Source organism: Cotesia typhae, unplaced genomic scaffold (assembly GCF_013202065.1).
Source record: "Cotesia typhae breed Kobodo isofemale line unplaced genomic scaffold, CoteBio_Ctyphae contig_83, whole genome shotgun sequence".
Taxonomy (NCBI): Eukaryota; Metazoa; Arthropoda; class Insecta; order Hymenoptera; family Braconidae; genus Cotesia; species Cotesia typhae.
The window spans coordinates 1658847-1676316 of record NW_027423769.1 but is presented as its reverse complement, the minus strand read 5'-3'; the positions used below and the strand labels follow the sequence as shown (position 1 = coordinate 1676316).

Here is a 17470-nt window from a genome sequence, read left to right as displayed (position 1 = left end):
ATGATAATTCGTTTTATCGCTCCAAGTTTTTCAATTAGGAAGACACTGATCAGTTAATTAACTCCTAATTAAATATTTACATTTACATGGTATTAAACTTACTTATTCTTACTATTATTATTAATTATTATCTTTATAAAGTCTTTTATGTTATTTTTAAGTCCTGAGTTGTTGGTTAATTTTTTTTCGTCCATTTGAAAACTTCAACAGACTCGTAAATCTGGTTAGCTGCCTCGTCGTTGTCATACCCGTCTCGCAGGTAATAGATTTTTGCATTTTCTTCAGGGTGACATTCAAGAACTTGCCACTTTTCAAAGAGTTTTAATGAATTTTTTATTGGCTCCACACTCAAGCTTTCACCTAGAAATAAAAATTAATTTTATTAAATATTAAAAATTTTTTTTTTTTTTTTTTTTTTTTTTTTTAATTTTAAAAATAAATTTATTGAGTATTAAAAAAATTTTTTTGTCTCAAGAATTTATTATTTTGACTAAAGAAAATCATTTTTTTCAAAATGATATTCTTGGTTCTTGAGTCAAGTTAATTTTTTTTTTAATAAATTTTATTAATTTATTAATTAAAAAAAAAAAAAAAAGAATAATAATCCTAGAAAAAAAACTCACCATAATTAATAACGCCTCTGTCAATATTAATTTTAATTTCACTAAGAATTTCCTGAACTAGATCCCTCTCAACAAGCGACCTGCCAACAACTTTTCTCAAAGCAAAGGCACTGAACGTATACGTATCAATAATAGGCCTGAGAATAGTATGAAGAAACTCCATCCTCCCCGAAGAGTCAGCCTCCAGATTCAGTTTATACTGAATCTTCTTGGCGGCATTTTGCACCGCATACTCTTCATCAGAACTGTCATCAAAATTCTTGGCATACCTTCTGCTCCACAATTCCTCCTCCAGATAACTCTCTTCACAGAGCATAAGAATCCCAGCATAGGACAAATTTTGAATAGTCGAGATAATAGAATACTCCAAATTCTGACAAGGCTTAGAAAAAATAAACTCTTGCCTAAGAATATCACAAAGCTTCAGCGCATTTTCCACCAAGACATGTTGAAAAACATAAATTTTATCCTCAGCAATTACCCTAGGATCGTTTATTTGCTCTCTCAACGTGGCGTACAGAGCCGAGATAACAATACTGTCCATGACATAATGAACGACCATCGAGTTGCTGTAATACGCGAGTTCGATCACGTTCGGGAGGATGGACACCGGTTGAATAGAAATGACGACTTCTTTCTTTAGTACCGTGGATTGTCCTTCTAGCTTCTGGATTATTTCCTGGCGTTCCTGCTTGACCAATCCTGGTCCTAAAATTCCTAGAGCATAGTTGATGACATCAATAGTCTCTCCGGAAAAAGCGATGTCTTTATGTAGCCACTCCAGCTCTTGCTTCATAGCTTCGAAGGCTTCAACAAGTTTGTCCAGCGTGCATCCTTCTCTAAATTTATTGAGAAGCAAAAAAGCAACGACATTGGTCGACATGATCGGCATGGAGTGAGCGCAGTCGTAGACAACATGTCTAGCTAGACAGTCGACCAGCAACCGGTGTTCGTCATCAACGACGTCTGTTCCATAAAGCGAGGACGTAGACATGGTAACTTTGAGAGATTTCTTCTGATTGTTGTCCGCAGGATTGAGCAGCAGCCTGGACTGCTGGTTGTCAATCGACTTGATCATCTCTCTGAGCGAAAACGGCTCGCAGATGTCCATCTTTACTATCCCGTAGCTTCCTCTGAGGGTCGACCAAATTGCCTTGATAGCAGAGCCAAAAGTCTCCGGCTTCTTCGGCTGGCCCAGCTGCTCTCTAACGAAATTCCCGTCGACAAGTCGGTCGTAATTAACAGACAGTGGAACTATCAAAGCGTCTTCGATAGTCCCGTCCTTATACGCGTCGATAATTATACTGAGGATTCCCCCTTTAGGCATACAAGGCTTTCCAGTTCTTGTTCTGCCGCCTTCGATAAAGAATTCAATATTGTGCCCAGCTCGAAGACTTTCCATTACATATGTATGAAGCGTAGCGCGGTACAGCATGTCTTTGCGACCTTGGACTGGATCTATACGACGCTTTATATAAAACGCTCCCAACCCGTTTAGAAGCTTGCCGAAGATCGGGATTCTCAGGTTGTCTCCGGCGGCGATTAAAGAGTTTCTCACGTTGTTGCAGAGCAGGACGAAGCTTATTATGATGTAGTCCAGGTGGCTGCGGTGCAGAGGAAGGAATATCAGAGGCACTCCGCGGTTATTCGCCTTCTGGACCATTTCTATTTGGGAATCTTGGACTATTACTGATTTTATGAATAGTGGAAGAAGCTTGAAGAGCAGCCAGCCGGTCAGCCGCAGCAAGTTGTGGCTCATCGTGCTCTCCATCCGGGATAATATTGCCCGAGCGCGGGATTCTGCTTGGGAAAAAGCTTCTTCTTCGGGGATTTGATCATCCTTCGAGGTTTCTAGGGCTGTTTGTTTTATGGCGCCTTTTAGCCTTTCGTCATTTAGAACCTGGAATTAATTATTTAATTTTTAGTAAAAATTTTTTATCTGTTTTAAGAGAATAAGAAAAATTTTTTTTCAAGATTTTATAGTGAAATTTAATGTCATTGCAAAGGTTTTAAAAATATCTCTAGATACATAATTGAGAATTGACCTTGTATCTTGTATATATGTATATATGTATATATAAATATATATAAATATATGAAAAATTGATGTGGGTACTCAAATGAAAGCTCTCGATGAGTGTAACATCAGAATGAGCTTATATCTCTAAAAATGTCAATAGTTAAGAAAGTACAATGCAATTTAACAAAAATAATTATTTAATACCACAAAATTTTATTTATTTTTAAACTGCAAAATTGCAAGTTGAAATTAATTAAAAAATTAATTATAACATTGTTTGGAAAAATTTATGGATATTTATAATAAATTTTTAAAGTGTAGATAATTGTATAAAACCCGTAAAACTAAATAAAAGATTAGCAATAAATATTAAGTTTGACCAATTGCCATAAAAAGATTTTAATTACAAATAATAAATATATTTCGAACTAAGATAAGAATAAATATTGTGGTATTAATTTAATTATTATTTTTAAAAAAGTGTATTTTTAAATATTACTAAATTATTATTCATCAACAATTATAAATGCAGGAAGCATTTAATTATAAATAATAAATTACTTGAGAGATTATCAATGAGGTCAATAGTTCTTGACTCTTCATTTTTCCAATTGAAAAAGAACTTACTGTTTGCGTTACTCGAGGATAGTCATACTTTTTGACGTTGCTTATAAAAGAAAAATGATAAAAAATTTTAGAAAATATATTTCCACACGGTTCAACGAGCAATAAATTTCTTCCCAATAATTGATTTTGTTTTGTAGCCTCGGTGGAAAATGTTCCCTGAAAAAATAACAATAATTATTAATTATAATAATTAAAATTTTTTTAAATAAAAATTATTGATGCTTTAAATAATAAAGTGAGGAATTTGTGAAAGTTTCTGACCGTAATCGTGACACGGTTTGAAAATAGTAATTACAGTAATTTTTATTGTTTTTTTTAGCACACTATTTAGTCAATGGCTGGTTTTTTAAACTTACTTTCTCTAAATTTTCGCGAATGATTATTATTTTTATCCATCGCTTAAAAAAATTATCTTGTTCATTGTGCATCGCACTGATCTAATTTAAAAAATTATTACAATAATTCTTGAGTAAAAATTTTCATTATTTAAATTAAAATATTTTCATTTAATTAAAAATTTAACATTACAAATAATCAGCGATTGTAAAAGGATATAAATAAAATACAACAATTGTGTAATCATCAGCGTTGCTTAAAGAATTAAAAAAAAAAAAACTAACTAACGTTGACACTTGACTATTGTTTTCATTTTTTTAAGTTTGTTTATTAATTTATCTGTGAACTCTGAGTATTATTTTTAATTAATTTTAAAAAATAAATTAACTTATCGTGATACTGCTATTTATTTTATTTTATAATATTTGACTTATTGGTATGTACGCAGCGTGTAATTACGCAACAAGTGCAAGTGTGCTGTCAAGAAGAAACTGCATTAATGCAGACACTTGAAGACACGCTCAAAATTATATATATATATATATATATATATATATATTTTTAGCAACGCGCCAACTTAGTTTTACGGAACAAAAAAATTATAAATTCAATTTATGCTTACTCTTGATGTGGGTGTGCATGTTTGACAACATTGATAAATAAATAAAGATATTTTTGGTACAGGAGGAACAAAAAGCTCAGCTTCCTTTATTTTGAACAGAGAATTTTCTCTTAATTTTCTTATTTGTTCTCTGCTTTGAATTCTTCTTCTCTGACTTTGCTGGCCTGCGCGTCTTAGTCCTAAAAAAAAATTTACTGTTAAAATTTCTTCAAATAATTATAAATAATAAAAATTTTTTTTTTATATTTTTTATATAAATAAAATTTTGCTTTATTAAATAATAAATTTTGTTAAATTGCACTGTATTTTTTTAAATATTGACGTTTTTAAAAATCTAAGCTCATCCCGATGTTACACTCATCAATACCTTTCATTTGAGTACCCATATTAATTTTTCATATATTTTATATATTTATATATATTACATATATGTATATATGAAAAATATATCAAAAATGCATGTGGATACTCAAATGAAAGCTCTTGATGTGTGTAATATCGGAATAAGCTTGTATCTCAAAAAACATTAATAATTAAGAAATTACTAAGTATTTAGTCAACTTATAATCTTTTTAAAGATATAAGCTCATCCTGATATTACACTCATCAAGAGCTTTCATTTGAGTACCCACATGCATTTTTAATATATTTTTCATATATACATATATATAATATATATATATATATATATATATATATATATATATATATATATATATATATATATATATATATATATATATATATATATATATATATATATATATATATATATATATATATATATATATATATATATATATATGAAAAATTGATGTGGGTACTCAAATGAAAGCTCTTGATGAGTACAACATCAGAACGAGCTTATATCTTTGATAATGTCAATAATTGTGTCAAAAAATACATTTTGCAATATTATTAATTTTAATAAGGCATAATTAAATAAGAAATTATTTTTGTTATAATTTATAATTTAAAAAATAATAAATAAATATATAAACAATTTTTAACAAACCATCTAGTGAAAGACGTTGAACATTATCTTCAGTATCACGAATGACATCTGTTCTCGAGTCCCACTTGGCATAGACTTCTTGAATCCTTGTTGATAATACATCCAGCATATTACTTGCTCTGAAACAAAAAAAAATAATTAATTAAAAATTCTTATCAATTTTATTAAAAATTTCTTGATTCAAATTCCGGCAAATAAGTAACAATAAATACAAAAAATTAAAAATAATATTATTTAAACGATTTAAAAATAAATGTCGATGATTATGATTAATGATTATGTAAATGATATTAAATGTTAATCAAGTAATATTTAACAAGTACTTGATAACTCGGTCACAATAGACCACGTTATCAAATTACTTTTAAAACCACAGCCTTCATATTTATAAATTCAATTGATTGGTACTTGTTATTGCAATGAAAATATTTATAAAATAAATTTTTAAAAAATTATAAATACCTATAGTTGAAAAAGTAGTAGAGGATACCACAAAAAATGAATATTTCAATTATTCCAGTCATTATTAAAATTTTTCATAAAATTTCTCAGTTAATTTATTTTTAAAACATTTATAAACAATTGTATTAATTTAATTTAAAAATAATAAATTTACAGAATCATTTTAATTTAATATTGAAAAAATATTTAAACAAAAATTTTTGAATAATTTGTCAAGAGTATGAAGAGAAAAACACGATACACATCACTGAACTAAATCAATAGTGAAGAAAGACTGTCATATTTTAATGATACGATTGGCATCAACCAACTAAACACAACTTGAGTATCGAGTATTGTGTATCAATGTAATAATCACTGCTTCATAAAATAATTATAATTATAACAAAATAAAAATAATCGATGTAGATTATTTATTGATGATATATTTAAAATTTTCCAAACTCATCATCATCATCCACTCCACTTAAATTATAGCACAGTTGTTATCAACTTGAACTTTCTACTTGCTGGTACACAATATGCGGATTCAACAGTGCAGACATTGGCACTAAGCCCATCGTCTTGGTATTAACTTACGGTCATTGACACATACCGTTACTTTTCACATTATTAAAAATTATTCATTAGATATTTTTTGATAATTTTTTTCCCCTAAACAGAATCATACTGAAGTTTAACGATCAGCTGTCAATTTTAAAAATTTTTTTAAACATATTAATTATAATAAAAAAATCCTTTTAAAAATTTTCACTTGTAATTTTTATTAATTTTTACATGTGAAAATTTTTTAATATTTTTTTATAGTAATTTAATTTATGACACTGAAGTTAGGATTTATTAATTAAATTACAACTAAAAATATATTTATAAAAAATTGCACTTGAAATTTTTCAAGTTTTTTTTTTTAATTTTTTAATTGAAATTTTTTAAATAAAAAATTTATAAAAATTTTTAAATACCAGCTGACTTAATTTTAATATTAAATTTCTATAAAATTCTACAAAAATTTTTAATAACAACTTCAGTGTCATTAAAAAAATTTTTTTAAACAGAATTTACAATTTTTCAATATTTCTTCTTTAAAAAAAAAAAAAAAAATAATTTTTATCACTTGTCATTAACTTAAAAATTAATCAATTACTTGAAAATTTAATTAAAAAATTTTTTTTTATCAATTTAAGAAGATTATTATCTTTAAAATTTTCGCAACGATACGAGCTCAGCGAAGTAATTTAATTGGACTGACAAGAAGGAGACTTATTCTTGTTTCAGTCCTATTGTAACTGGACTGACGATCCAAATACCCAGCGCAGACCAAGAAAAGGCGAAAGTTAAATGCATTGACTCAATTGTCCGACGTTTACCACCACGAGCACGTGGTTAAATGCATATGTGACAGCCAATGAACTCACACACTCAATTTTTGCACGAATAATCTCAATTGACTTACAATGTGATATATGCTTATATATATATACATAAATATAAGTACCTATGTACATCTCTATCTGCTAATTGGATATTATCTAATAAACTCTCAATGCTGGATACTGAAAAAAAAACATGTGTTAACCTCACTTAATTAAATAAATGTTTACTCACTTTATTTGGACAGTTTATCGAGATTATTTCCTCTTTTATGACGCCTCTTTTTATGACATTCTTTTAAAAATTATCCTCAATAATTTGTTAAAAATATTTGTAAAAAATTATTCTGTTTTTTTTTTTGTTAGTGAGACTCACGATCGCTTACATAGTTATATCTTACGGAGAATAGAAGAAACAGGAGAACTCCCCCCACTTTAGTCTCGAGAAATGGGAAGGTATTTATGTATTAAGTTTCAAGGTCAAGAGTTGTTTGACAGTTTTCCATTGTTCGAATTAAGTACGGCTAATTTAAGAGAATTTTTATCTTTTTATTACAATTATTATGACACAATAAACTTTATAAGATAAATTTTACAAGTAAGAAATATTTAAAATTAACAATATAATTTTTTGTAAGTAATTTTTAAATTACATTAAAATTAATTTAGCATGACATTAAATTTTAAAAATTTTCTTTAATAAATAAATTATAAAAAAAATCAACTTGTAGAAATTTAATAAAATTAAAAATGCAATTTTTTTAAAATAATTTTTTTGTTAAATAAAATTGAAAAATTTTTAACTGTCAGCTGATTTTAGTGTCATATTACTCAACTGAAGGAATTTTTTTGTTATTTTTATTGTTATTATATTAAATAAATTTATCATACAAAAGTAAACCGACTTTTTTAATTTTTTTTTTAATTATTTAATTAATACTCCAAAATATTTTTTAAAAATTGCACTTATTTTTCAAATTTATTACAGATGAAAATTTGTTTTCTTAATTTTTTTAATAAAAAAATTTATAAAAATTTTTCAATGTCGGCTAACTTAATTTTCATAATAAATTTTTATAAATTACAGAATCAATCTTAAAATTTTTTTTTCAATTGGACCTAACTGTTAATTTAATTATAAATATTTTATAATATAGTATAAATACTCCGATAGCGAACAAATAAGTTAAAAAAAAAAATATTACAAAAAAAATTTTCATACTAATAAATTTATAAATTTATTAATCTTCATCACTGTCATTTTTTGGTAAATTTAAACCTTTCTGTAGCTCGAATACATGCTCAATAGGTTTTGGCTTGCCATCTTCACCAACCGTACATGGTTTGATGATTCCATCACTAAAAATCATAAAATAAATTATCAATAAAAATTATATCAAGTATTTTAAACAGTAAATAATTTAGAATTACCAAGACAACTTGTTGACAAGATTGACAAGTTTCATAGCCTCGTACTCTTTCTGTTCCTCAGTCATTCCTTCCAAAGGACTAGGTTTAGGATTCTCATAGCATCCAGTCACAGGATTAATGTTTTCTTTATACTTAGCATACTCTTCAGTGTCGCTTTCTCCGGACTCTGACGAGTAATTCGTCTCAGGCTGATTCCCGCCTAAAAGTCCTTTATTAGCAAGCATTCCAGCTGCATTGCCAAAGCCAGTATACTTAATCATGCGACCAACTGAAATTATAAATCAAACGATTGAGAATAATTGTTCATTTTATTTTATGAAAAAATAAAATGACTGAAAATTTTTTTATAATTAAAAAAAATAAATTACCATTTTTTTTACACAGAACAAATAAAAATTCAGAGATAGCAACTCGTAATTCCATGATCGGAAACGTCAGTAATTTACACAATTTAGCACGTAAAGTTGTCCCTTCCTCAGGACGCTTCATCACATCCTTCAAAGGCGGCAGAACTTTAAGCCTAGCATACTTGCGTATGCATCTGTTGTTTTTTGCGAGCTTCAACAAGGCCGACACGGCAGGTAAAGTATTTTTAACAAGATTCTCTCGAGAATTTAAACACTCGTTTAAATATTTCACCAGCTCCCAGATTGCCGACATGTCCGAGTCCTCAAAAACTTCAGAGCTTTTATTCTCGGGACTTATTCGAGGTACCAGAGAGCCATGACTGGTGTACGGTATTACGACCAATAAATCTGCAATACCACTTTGCAATTCTTTGCTGTCAAGCTTTTTCACGTCCTCTAAAGTCAATAATCGGTACAAAATTTTAACTAATCTTTTATTAGTTTCCGATTGTTCTTTTGTTGTTTCCTCCGCGTCTATGTATATGTTGTACAGAGCTTTTAGGAGCTCGCAAATTACTTCAACTACTTCCTAAAATTAAAATACTTCATTAATTATTAATTTAATAATTTACAATAAATTTACAATAATTACCTTGGAAGATGATAATCTGTTGGATAAATTATTCAAACAGTCGACCAATAATTTATCTCCGTTATATTCATTTCTGCAAATATTTCTTGAGGGAATATTCAACGCGGTAATTAAAAATAAAATTCTCATATCAAATAGCATGATATTATTTGTGACAGTTGGGTCATAATTGCTTATTCGGGTGACTAGATTTTTCAGACAATCTGTTTTCGTTATCTGAATTTGAACACTTGGGGAATTGTATATTAAATTACAGAGTAGTTTTACTGCTTCGAGTGTGGTCTCTGTGTACGGTGGAAGAATTGGAGCAGCTAGATCAGCTTTCAGAAGAATAATGTTTAGTCTTTCGTCTGTTATTATTATATCTAGGTCTTTTTTATCACGACTGTAAATTAAAAATAAATAATTAACATAAAATTTTAAACTCGGTAATTTTATGATACAGAAATCTGACAATTTTTTTAATTGTTTTAATAACTTAATCGTTATAAAAAAATTTGCACTTGGAATTTTTTTAGTATAATTTAATTGTTATAAAAAATTTTTAAATTTGTTAAATGTCTATTAAATTTAATATTATGTATTTTACAAATATTACCTCAATATTTTAAGAACTTGTAAACATTTAAGATGAATGGCAGAATATTTATCACTCTGTAACCGAGTGAATAAATTATTCCAAATTTTTTCTCTTGAATCATGGTCTAAATCTTCAAATTTTACAGTTTTTATGTGCTAAAAAATTAAATTGTATTTGTAGTTTTTTAAAATTTCTAAATGTTATTTTTTTTTATCATAATTTATTTGTTACAAAAAATCTTTAAATTATCAACTATCGGCTAAGTCAAGTTTCATAATTTAGCTGTCACTTCACAATTGTTTTAATTTTCTTTAACAAATAAATTATAGCAAAAAAAAAAAAATAATTAAAAAAATGGACTTGTAGAAATTTTAATAAATTAAAAATGCAATTTTTTTTTAAATAATTTTTTTGTTAAAGAAAATTAAAAAATTGTCAAGTGACAGCTAAGTTAAATGTCAAAAAAATTATCACAAAATAAATTTGCTAATATATGTAATACCTTTTCACAAAATTTGTCATAATTTTCAGAAATTTTTTCTCCTTCTAAATTGATTATATTAATTAATTCCATTGTTATTAATTGCTAATAATGTTTGGATTATTTGACAGAAAAAATATACAAGGTCTCCACAATCGGCACAACTAATATAAAGTACATTCGCGTCTTTTGGATCTTATTGTACATAAAAAATTTACAAGATATATAGATTATTGATAAAAGTTTATAGTTTCTATATTTCCTACCCAAGAAAGCTTACTATAGAATAATATAGAGGACACCACTGTTTAATTCCAAGACCTAGAACAAACGCAAACAAATAACATTACATAGTTAAAATTACAAGTAACAAATAAATTATGGCAAAAAAAATTAGGAAAAAAAATTGACATGTAGAAATTTATATTATTTGTAATTTTTATTAATTTTAACATGTGAAACTTTTGAATTTAATTTTTTTATAATAATTTAATTGCTATAAATATCTAAAAAAATTTGTATACCTGTCAACTTCAGTGTTATAAATTATTAAAAGGTAATATGAGAATCAATTTAGCAGATAATAATTAATTTAAAAAATTTTTTTATCAAATAAATTATGGTAAAAAAAAAATTGACATTTAGAAAATTAAAAATGTAATTTTTCAGAAATAATTTTTTGGAGCAAATTTATTTATTAAAAAAATTTTTAGAATTACAATAGTGACAGCTAACTTTAATGTCATCAAGGTAATGCCAGTAAAAGAAATGATACAGATGGAATTTGAAGACTCAGAGGACAACTGGACGGATGCATTGCCGGTATGCAAAGAATCTGCAGTAGGATTTTCCACTAACCAGATCTACAGGGAAGATGGTTATCGCCAAGAAGATCATCCGTTTGAAGACAGGTGCTTTCATTGCAAATACGACGAGTCAACATTTGTTTATGGAATATTTGACGGGCATGAAGGCTCCAGGGCTGCTAATTTCGCTCTGCAGAGGATGGCCGCTGAGATACTGCTGGGACAGCTCAATGGCAAGAGTACTAATGAAGAAATCAAAGAAGTTCTCAGGTAAATTAAATAATAATTAGATTTAAAAATTAATTATTAATTACTAATTATTGTTTTTTTTTTTAGACAGGCATTTATTTCAGTGGAGCGAGGATACTTTGATTCAATCGGAGATCTACTGGCAGAGCGCACCAGCTTGAAGTTTGACATCCCAGAAGAACTTAATTCATACGAAGCTTATCAGAAGTTTCCGGATCTGGTGAACAAACTGAACAAGTTAAACCGCGAACTGGCTGCTGGGACAAGCGCAATTGTCGCTCTGGTCTTTCGGAATAATTTGTTCGTGGCTAATGTTGGAGATAGTCGGGCTCTGCTTTGTAAAACTGACAGTAATCAAGTGCTGAGGGTTGTTCAGTTGAGTATTGACCATGATTTAAGGAATGAAGATGAACTTTTGAGGCTGTCGCAACTTAATCTTGATACTAAATCTATTAGACAAGGTATTTTTTTTAATTAAAAAAAAATTATATTAAAATTGATGATACTGGAGTTAACTGACAGCTGTAAATTTTTTTAACTTTAAAAAAAAAATTAATTCCATTATAAAAAAGGCTTTAAAAAATTTCCACTAATAATTTTATTTAATTTTTACACGTGGAATTTTTTTACTGCTATAAAATTATAAAAAAATTTCTAATGTCAGGTAACATCGGTGTTTAGACGATTGACCATTTTTAGAATTTTTATCTCTAAGAAATTATTAAAAAAAAAAAAAATTTTACATATTGAAATTATTAATCGTATTTTTAAAAAATAATTTTTTTAGTTTTTTTTTTTTAGAATTAATAAAATCCAAAAATGGTAAAGTTATAATTTTAGTGTCATAAAAAAAAGTATTTTTTTAACTGTGCTAAAATTATCTGATATTTGATGATTTATAGGATTTTTTTCAAAAATAATTTATTATAAAAAATTCCACATGTAAATGTGCTCAAAAATTGTAATAATTTTTTTCTAGAAGAAATAGTAATTTATTTTTAGTAAAAATAATTTTATTTACTATGATTAATTAACCAATTAATGTTCATTCAAAGGTTCTCACCTGGGTAATCAAGAAAACACAAGGTGTCTAGGGAATTATTTAGTCAAAGGAGGATATAAAGAATTTGAAGAGCTAGCAGCGTCAACGTCAGAACCAATAATAGCAGAGCCAGAAATCAATGGTGGTATTGACCTGGATGACTCGTGCAGATTTCTTCTGTTGATGTCCCGCGGATTGTACAAGTCTTTAGAAGAAGCTACGGGTACTGACCAGGTCAATAAAGAACTAGCTTTGATGGCAGTCGAACAGTTCCGAATTCAGGCCACTCTGACTGGAGTTGCTCAAGCAGTCGTAGACAAAGTGGTCAGGATCCACCATGATATGAACATGAGTAACTCACAAAATTCTTCTAAAAGTGGTAAGCGCGGGGACATTACACTCCTGGTGAGAAATTTTAATTTTCCTCTACCAAATGCTTTAAAAAGTCCGAGCGGCCAGTCGGTTCACTTCAACCCGATTGTCCAGACTGCTGTTGCAAGTGTCGAGGAAGGCGAGTTATGCACCAGCAATGTTTCAGATTTTAATCCTTCAACAAATGATACTACGTCGACATCCGAGACTTCTTCGGTAAATACTCGGCCGGATAGGAATGCTAAAATTCAACCTTATGTTGATTTTTCAGAATTTTTTGAAAATGTTGAGAGGCGCAGAAAAGATGGGACGCTTCCTAAAGATATTGACTTTGGTTAAATAATTTTGTTGGGCTTAAAATGTAAAATAAATTTTAAATTTTTTAAATAAATTAAAAATTTTTTTAATAAATTAAAAATTTTTAAATTGTAAACAAAATTAAGTTAAATCAAAATGTAAATAATTTTTAAAATAAAAAAAAAAAAAAAACATATAAGGTAAAAGAGTCAGTTATTGACAGTTGCAATTTTATTTTAATTTAAAAAAAAAAAAAAAATTAATAAATAAAGCAAAAACTTTATTTTTTTCAATTAAGAATTACTTTTATTGAAAGTAAATAAAGAATTTTATAATTAGCTATACTATTAAATAGTAAATGGCATACTATATATAAAAATGGCTATTTTTAATTTTTAATTTTTTAATATAAAAATTATTTTAAATCATATTTCAAAATAATTAGAAGATTTTTACAATTAGAATTTTATGTTACAAATGGTTCTATGAACTCTCACATAATCTCGTGATAAAAAAATGCACTATATTATCATGAAATAATAATAATAATAATAATAAAAAAATAAACTCTAAATATGTGTTCGAATACACAATCTAAAGCCATAATTAATTTCTTCTTAATCTCTAGATTGTGAATACTCTTTAGTGATATTACCGACAAATAAAGATGACTAACGAGTTCAAGGTTCGGGCATTCCTTTGAGCCGCTCAAAAGCTGCTTTCTCCAAAGCTTCGCGATGATCTGGATGAGCGACGTTAATAAGCGCGTGAGCACGTTGCTTCAGAGTCTTACCAAACAGACTCGCGATTCCGTGCTCTGTCACGACGTATCTGACCAAGGCTCTGCTGGTCACTACACCAGCTCCTGATTTTAATACCGGAGTTATTTTGCTGGTTTTTCCGTCAGCGGTTGTTGAATTTAATGCAACTATCGGCTGGCCCAAACCGTCCTCACTCATCGCCGCGCCGGTCAGGAAATCTACTTGGCCTCCAAATCCAGAGTACATTCGTGTTCCGATACTGTCGGAACAAATTTGTCCAGTTAAGTCTACTTCAATGCACGAATTGATGCAAGTCATTTTTGGTTGCTTGGCTATTATTCTCGGGTCGTTTACGTAATCGACAACCAACATCTCTGTAAAATTATTTATTTATGTTATTAATAATATATAAATTTTTTTTTTATCAAGTAATATTACAAGTGTTACAAATGATAATTAAATTTGGAGATATTTCATTATATATATTTTTTTTTTAACTCATAAATAATTTGTAAAAAAAATTATTAAAAAAAATTTTAATTCACAATTTTTGCAACTTTCTACGAAAAAAAATTTTTTTTACTCCAATTTATTTATTTAAAAATTCTAAATAATAATAAAATATCTCTAAATGTCAAAATTATAAATTAAAATCATAATACACACCAATAAATGGATTGTTGTGCATAAAATCATACAATTTTTGTGATCCAACACAAAAAGATCCCACAATCCTTCCGCGATGAATAGACTTTTTGTTATTTGTAATACATCCAATATTAACTAGATCAACAACACCATCGCTAAACATTTCACTATGAATACCAAGGTTCTTATGGTTCTTCAACTGAGCTAATACTGCATCAGGAATACTCCCAATACCCAGTTGAAGAGTCGCTCCATCAGCTACTAAATTCTCAGCAATATGTTTGCCGATCGCCCGCTCTTTGTCGGTTGGTGCCTTAACAGGGTGAGCTGGCAGAGGCCCATTGTGCTCAACAGCAAAGTCGATGTGACTTTTATGAATAATTGCGTCACCAAAAGTCCTCGGCATGTTTTCATTAACTTGAGCTATTAAAATAAATCAACATTAATTTCCCATTGAAATTACGCCTCTAAAATTATTATCCCTACTCCAAAAAAATCGTAATTTATGATTATTTAAATTTTACTTCTTACGTAAACTTACCAACAATTTTTTTCGACTTAATAAGAGCTGCGCGAACACAGTCAACGCTAGTTCCCAATGAACAATATCCTTTACTGTCTGGTGGTGTCACGTGAATAAGAGCGATGTCAGGTTTCATGTAATCTTGATTAAATATCTTCGGTATTTCATGGAGGAAAATTGGAATAGCATCAGCTGTACCTTCATTTACAGCTCCTCGGACATTACCACCGATAAAAAAGCTTACGGATCTAAAGTGTTCTGTAAAAATAAATAAATAAAATTTTGCTTTATTAAATAATGACTTTAATTAAATTGCACTGTAATTTCTTAATTATTGACATTTTTAAATTTCACAAATTAAAAAAATTAATTAAAAAAAAAAAAAAAAAAAAATAAAAATACTTACTGGCATTTTCAGTCTTTGCAAATGGAGCAGCTCCTTCCAAATGCATGTGACACAATCGTACATTTTTAACATTAGATTTAACTCCAAACTCGGTAAGACCTCGCAATAATTCCACAGGAGTTGCTGCTGCTCCTTGGACAAACACAATTTGATCTAAAAAAAAAAAAAAAAAAAAAAAAAAAAAAAAAAAAAAAAAAATTCAAATAATTATATTATCTTTTATGATTATTTTATTGAGTTTATTTACATCAATACTGGGATAATATAATCTCAGAGACCATAAAGGTCAGAGTTTTTAAATGTCAGTATTTGAATTAACCAGATTATTTTTTTTTTCATAAATAAAATACAACGAGCAATTAAAATAATAAATTAACCTCATCTTCAAAATTATATAATTACAATTTTGATTATGACATGTTACTGATATTGATGTAAACAAATACTCAAGGCTCTTAAGAGTTTTCTTTAGATCTTGCTTTTTTGCATTTTACCATTGACCCAATTATTATAATATAGAAATGTATAGCCGTCATCTGACGTCAAAGGTTGTAAAAATAGACAACTAGCGTTTCAACACAATAAATGCAATTAATAAGCAATAGAACTGTTAAAAACTAGTTCAATACCCGACATAATTAATATATTATCAAGCCAATGATATAAATAGGTATTTTCGTTTGATGAATTAGGTTTAATGTGTCAATAAATAAATATAAAAATTAATTTAGCAGTTATTTTATAATTTTTTTAACAAGTAAATTATGGCAAAAAAAAAATCTGACGTTTTTAATTGTTTGATTTTTTTTTAATAATTAAATCAGAACAAAAAAAATATTTTTAAAAAATTGCACTTACAATTTTTAAAGTTTTTTTACAAAAGATAATTTTTTTTTTTATTTTTTTGTAATAATTTTTTTAATAAAAAAAAAATTCTTAAAATTTTTAAATGTCGGCTAACTTAATTTTCACAAAAAAAAAAAAAAATTGACATTTAGAAATTTTAATAAATTAAAAATGCAATTTTTTAAAAATAATTTTTTTGAAGAATTTTGCTTGTTAAAAAAAATAAAAAAATTATGAAGTAACAGCTAAATTAAACGTGAATAAATAAATAAATCTAACCAGATGCTAAACCAGCCCGTTCAACGGCTTCCTCAGCGGACTTGACCCAGCAAGGTTCCTTGTCAGGAATGGGCATCGCCGGCTCGTTGACATAAGTGTAAAAAGTCTTGGAAGCTTGTAATCGATACCCATGTGCACTCGCTAGACCTTTAAACCCTTCAGATAATTTAATAAGTCGATTTAATGCAGCCATTGCGAATTATTGTAATTTTTATAGTTCCCAGACAGAAGAATTATTAAGTAACTTGTTGACAGCACACCTAGACAGTAATTATGTTTAAAAATAAAATTGTTAAACTGTACACTACCAAATATTATCTTATCAAGCAAGATAAATCAATAATCCTTAAAAGAATGTTCTGGTGTACTTACAAAGTTTAATTTGTAATTTTTAACTCTGATTTAGTATAATGTGTGTAATAATTGTGTACTGCTCAATTGAGAGGCGTTCGGACACTGACGGCACGGACACAGAATCTAGCTCAATAAATAAAATTCTCTCTTCAATTAATGTATGTGCTTACTCTCTTGCTCGCTCTTTATTGCAACAGCGACCTCTTGCCAAATGAAAACACTCGGTTTAATGTTGAATGTAAACTAGAATTACTCACTCTGATAAATTTGTTTTATTATTGATGTGTCTAGTCGGCTGGAAAAAATAATTTTATTTTATTA

At 28.0% G+C, this 17470-nt stretch overlaps 4 protein-coding genes across 7 annotated transcripts; 1 reads left to right on the top strand and 3 right to left on the bottom strand.

The window, feature by feature from the left end:
- Positions 1 to 120: 120 nt before the first annotated feature.
- On the bottom strand, positions 121 to 7471 carry Mino (glycerol-3-phosphate acyltransferase mino). 3 transcript variants are annotated; one of them, XM_074252046.1, is made up of 6 exons: positions 7311 to 7471; positions 5244 to 5362; positions 4229 to 4407; positions 3271 to 3426; positions 624 to 2523; positions 121 to 360 (listed from the first exon to the last, which is right to left on the bottom strand). In XM_074252046.1, the coding sequence occupies exons 2-6, from the start codon at positions 5350 to 5352 to the stop codon at positions 176 to 178; spliced, it is 2529 nt and encodes an 842-aa protein (XP_074108147.1). In that variant the 5' UTR covers positions 5353 to 5362; positions 7311 to 7471; the 3' UTR covers positions 121 to 175. The 3 variants fall into 3 exon arrangements, with proteins under 3 accessions (XP_074108147.1, XP_074108148.1, XP_074108146.1); XM_074252047.1 differs by lacking the exon at positions 7311 to 7471 and adding an exon at positions 7201 to 7219; XM_074252045.1 differs by lacking the exon at positions 7311 to 7471 and adding an exon at positions 5706 to 6359.
- A 316-nt stretch (positions 7472 to 7787) lies between these two features.
- Ric8a (ric8 guanine nucleotide exchange factor A) lies at positions 7788 to 10764 on the bottom strand. Its single transcript, XM_074252051.1, has 6 exons — positions 10588 to 10764; positions 10104 to 10240; positions 9506 to 9890; positions 8875 to 9442; positions 8507 to 8774; positions 7788 to 8434 (listed from the first exon to the last, which is right to left on the bottom strand). The coding sequence occupies exons 1-6, from the start codon at positions 10657 to 10659 to the stop codon at positions 8317 to 8319; spliced, it is 1548 nt and encodes a 515-aa protein (XP_074108152.1). The 5' UTR covers positions 10660 to 10764; the 3' UTR covers positions 7788 to 8316.
- Positions 10765 to 10925: 161 nt separating this feature from the next.
- On the top strand, positions 10926 to 13529 carry LOC141533271 (TGF-beta-activated kinase 1 and MAP3K7-binding protein 1). Of its 2 annotated transcripts, none has more exons than XM_074252055.1 (4): positions 10926 to 11122; positions 11317 to 11642; positions 11709 to 12082; positions 12677 to 13529. In XM_074252055.1, the coding sequence occupies exons 2-4, from the start codon at positions 11320 to 11322 to the stop codon at positions 13372 to 13374; spliced, it is 1395 nt and encodes a 464-aa protein (XP_074108156.1). In that variant the 5' UTR covers positions 10926 to 11122; positions 11317 to 11319; the 3' UTR covers positions 13375 to 13529. The 2 variants fall into 2 exon arrangements, with proteins under 2 accessions (XP_074108156.1, XP_074108155.1); XM_074252054.1 differs by having other exon boundaries at positions 11280 to 11642.
- Positions 13530 to 13668: 139 nt separating this feature from the next.
- LOC141533270 (succinyl-CoA:acetate/propanoyl-CoA:succinate CoA transferase-like) lies at positions 13669 to 17325 on the bottom strand. Its single transcript, XM_074252053.1, has 6 exons — positions 17168 to 17325; positions 16796 to 17055; positions 15671 to 15823; positions 15283 to 15522; positions 14760 to 15164; positions 13669 to 14467 (listed from the first exon to the last, which is right to left on the bottom strand). Exons 2-6 carry the CDS (start codon positions 16986 to 16988, stop codon positions 14013 to 14015), a joined length of 1446 nt encoding a protein of 481 aa, XP_074108154.1. The 5' UTR covers positions 16989 to 17055; positions 17168 to 17325; the 3' UTR covers positions 13669 to 14012.
- Positions 17326 to 17470: the final 145 nt, after the last annotated feature.